Below are 3,775 nucleotides of genomic sequence, written 5' to 3'. Positions count from 1 at the left end.
ATAAAATTAGGCTCTACCAGCCTCCGCTGGTCGCTGGGAAAATAGTAGAAATCGGCTAAATAGAGTCAATTGTATGAAGGGAGTCGGCTACGGAGATCTAGAGAGGGTCAAATAGACAATCCTAGACTGCTCCTGCGAATGTTACCCTCCATGGCCAAAGTCCCCCGGCAAATATTCTCCCTATAGCCGGCGCGATTAGTCTGGTAAAGACTATAATAAAATCAAGTCAGTGTGGCCAAAGAAGAAAAGAATTTCTCCTGGTCTTCCTTCTGATTAAAACTTCCATATTCAATGTAAAAAAGAGCAAAACGCAGAAATGAAATGATACACACGCATTTTTCAAATAATCTGTCTTTATAAGCATGTCGATTCGCAAAAAACTAATAGCTTTATTCTCATAGGAAACAATAGTCACGTATTTCTTCAAACATTGTCAATGGTAAAATAGTGAAAACTCTCTATTGGAAGACTATGAAAGAACAGTACGCACGTAGAGATACAGGTTTTCTAAATCATCTTGAACAACATGTACACGGCACACACAATCAAACAAGCACAGCAAACGTACACAGCAGATAGAGAAATACGGAAACTTTGAGCATGTAACTTCCAGTGGCAGTGCTACAGACCGTTCATAAACTATGGAGTTCTGTCTTTTAAAATGTTTAATTCTGTAAGTTATGAAAAGTGGTATGGAGATATGCTGCCAGAGATGAGCCTGATGTCAGGGTGGGAAAAGCTGTTTTAGCGCAAAGCAGGTAAAGTATGATCATAATACGTTATTTTCCTCAATTCTTGTCAGGCAGTTAATAAACTTAAACATCTCCAACTTTGCATGTAGTTTAATACGATCTGAACTGGTTCATCCCACAGCAAATAAACACACTTCAAATACCCAAATATATCGAACACTCTGAGATACATATAATCACATCATATTATTTGATAAAGAAGAACTAGAACAAAAATACTTTCTTTAAGATCATCAAATCATGAGGTAGGGAGAATTTTTCAAAGCAACAAAAATATCTACGTCAGCAACTTTGTGTAATCATTTTGATGACGCCATCAGTTCCAGAATTCTGATGACGTCATCAGTTCCAGAATTTTAATGACGTCATCAGTTCTAGAAATTCAATGACGTCATCAGTTCTAGAAATTCAATGACGTCATCAGTTTTAGAATTTTGATGACGTCATCAGTTTTAGAATTTTGATGACGTCATCAGTTCCAGAATTTTGATGATGTTATCAGGTCCAGATTTCAATGACGTCATCAGTACCCGAAATTTGATTACGTCATCTGTTCCAGAATTTTGATGCCGTCATCAATTCCAGAATCATCTCGCGGTGATTGGTCAGGAGCTCTAGTTCACAGGAGGATAGGTTCAGGCATGCGCAGTCGCGTCCATCTTGCCCTGGGGTCCGCTGTAGGGGGGCAGATCCACGTCGGCGCCGAAGTTGTCCCTGGGGGTGATCCGGATCTCGCGGATCCGGGTCTTGCCGCTGGAGATCTTCACCGCGATCACGATCGACACGCCGATGATCAGAGCCGCCCCAAGCACACCTGCGTAGTCATGGCAATGAGAAATACAAGGTATGATTGGAAGTTGACATCGTTTTGTGCGAGAATAGTTTCATCAGTGCCGATTGAATGATCAATGTACTATTATATTGGATTTCGGACCACGGTTTAACGTCCTGCCCTAAGGACTGCAACCCTTCCCAGTAGCGTGCAAATCGCGTGAGCGATTCAACCGGCTCTCGACGGCTAGGTCTAGAGGCCGAGTTACTGAAAACGATTGCAGGCGTTTTGAAAAAGGAAAGACAATTTGAAGCCATCCTCACCCCCAACGATGGCGCCGATCATGGCTGCGCTGGGCCCGGAGCCGCCATCTGACCCCTCCCCGTAGCTGTCCTGGTAGTCAAACGTCACCGACACGAAGTTGGAGGCTCCTCCGGTGTTCCCGCTGGCATCTTGAGCACTGAACGTAGGAACATGCATTAATCATGCTAGAGATTAAAAGATAACACTTGCGGTAGCTTGACCAAAGATTCAGGGTTCGAATCTCTGTCAGGCCCCAAATCTATGTCGTTCAGCAAATTTCACCATTTTCCTCACTTCACTCTTTACACTGAAATTTTAAGATCACTTGCTCAAAAGGCCCTCAAAAGGAGCGACTTCGAATTCATCGAAGAAGAGGCCAACAGTTAAACACACCCTTGCGAAAACACAGAGAATTGCAGGAAGCTAAGGAACTCTACAGAGCTGCAGGAACCTACGTGACGGCGAAGACGACGGTCTTGTCGTCCGAGAGCGGCACCAGGACCTGGATGTACTCGTGGAAGCCGGCGGGGACCGGGTTGCTGAGGCTGCCGCTGGTCAGCATGGAGCCGTTCACGGGGGTGGCGCGGTCGAACCCGGAGCGCAGGGAGCGGGTGTCACGGCTCATGCGCACATCGTACTGAGTTGCTGCTCAGACAGAAAATGAATCTTGGTCAAACCATCTTAAAGAAACAAAACGATTCAAACCCTTTGATCGACCCTTTGGTCGTCTTCAGGAATGAAGACCCATTCAAGCATGGCACATGATCTTTCAGAAATATGACGTCAGCAATTTCAGCTAGCTTTCTATCCGTGCTCCGTCATGGTTGTCTTTGCAAAATTTTGATTAGGCACCCCTGCACTGTTGATCGACGGCTAGTTCAAATGAGCATTTTGCACACCAAGCGGATGTGAGGTTGGAAGATCTAACGTTTTCTGACGGCTAAGTCTCTCTGACAGCTACTCATCCAAACTGTGAGAGAATCCCAGTAGTCACAAAACGTTACAGCTACGTAGTATACAATATTCCGCCCTAACATTTTCTTAAATCTGAATAAATGAAACGAAAGACCTTTACTGTACATTAATGCCTCAAAGTGCTAGATCTACTGGTCGTCTACAACACCGTAGCGTTCCTACCTCGTCCTTAGTCATAGTCGTCTCCGGGTGCCGTCCAGCGCAGCAGCACGGTCCAGTCGGTGTAGGAGACCTTCACGACCTAACTAAACCGGTCGGAGTAGGACTCTTTCACGACTTCGACTGTATCCTGAAAACACCGTAGCGTTCTTACCTTGTCCTTGGTCATAGTCGTCTTCGGGTGCCGTCCAGCGGAGCAGCACGGTCCGGTCAGAGTAGGAGACCTGGATGACCTCAACTAACCCCACCCAACCCCCATAAAACACCGTCGTGTTCCTACCTTGTCCTTGGTCCTAGTCGTCTCCTGGCGCCGTCCAGCGCAGCAGCACGGTCCGGTCGGAGTAGGACTCCTTCACGACCTCAACTAAACCGGTCGGAGTAGGACTCTTTCACGACCTCGGCTGAATCCTGAAAACACCGTAGCGTTCTTACCTTGCCCTTGGTCATAGTCGTCTCCTGGCGCCGTCCAGCGCAGCAGCACGGTCCGGTCGGAGTAGGAGACCTACCCTACCGTATTCAGTCTAGCATTTTACCAGTCTGTTAGAGACAAGTTTAAACACCGAAGTGTACTAACCTTGTCCTTGGTCATAGTCGTCTCCGGGCGCCGTCCAGCGCAGTAGCACGGTCCGGTCGGAGTAGGAGACCTTGACGACCTCCAGGTCGGTGATGCGGGACGGGGGGAAGCCGTCCCCGGGCTTGTAGTCCAGCAGCTGGAACACTCCCGCAGCCGACTGCCGCTCAAACGTCTCTACAGGCTGGTACGACGTGGTGGAGGTCGGCATCTTTGCTGTAAGAGGAATATAACACAAGGGAA

At 47.2% G+C, this 3,775-nt stretch overlaps 1 protein-coding gene across 1 annotated transcript; it reads right to left on the bottom strand.

Moving 5' to 3' along the window:
• Positions 1-426: 426 nt before the first annotated feature.
• On the bottom strand, positions 427-3,745 carry LOC136443113 (calcium-activated chloride channel regulator 2-like). The gene is made up of 4 exons (XM_066440192.1): positions 3,536-3,745; positions 2,283-2,472; positions 1,848-1,984; positions 427-1,566 (listed from the first exon to the last, which is right to left on the bottom strand). Exons 1-4 carry the CDS (start codon positions 3,741-3,743, stop codon positions 1,388-1,390), a joined length of 714 nt encoding a protein of 237 aa, XP_066296289.1. The 5' UTR covers positions 3,744-3,745; the 3' UTR covers positions 427-1,387.
• Positions 3,746-3,775: the final 30 nt, after the last annotated feature.

This window comes from Branchiostoma lanceolatum, chromosome 10 (assembly GCF_035083965.1).
Source record: "Branchiostoma lanceolatum isolate klBraLanc5 chromosome 10, klBraLanc5.hap2, whole genome shotgun sequence".
Taxonomy (NCBI): domain Eukaryota; kingdom Metazoa; phylum Chordata; class Leptocardii; order Amphioxiformes; family Branchiostomatidae; genus Branchiostoma; species Branchiostoma lanceolatum.
The sequence above is the reverse complement of the archived record's forward strand: the minus strand, read 5'-3'. Positions and strand labels throughout refer to the sequence as shown.

Coding starts and splice junctions, on each gene's coding strand:
- LOC136443113 (XM_066440192.1), bottom strand. CDS start 3,743: ATGCCGACCTCCACCACGTCGTACCAGCCTGTAGAGACGTTTGAGCGG. Junction 1,985..2,282: donor ACCGTCGTCTTCGCCGTCAC/GTAGGTTCCTGC, acceptor TCCTACGTTCAG/TGCTCAAGATGCCAGCGGGA. Junction 1,567..1,847: donor GATCGGCGCCATCGTTGGGG/GTGAGGATGGCT, acceptor ATGACTACGCAG/GTGTGCTTGGGGCGGCTCTG.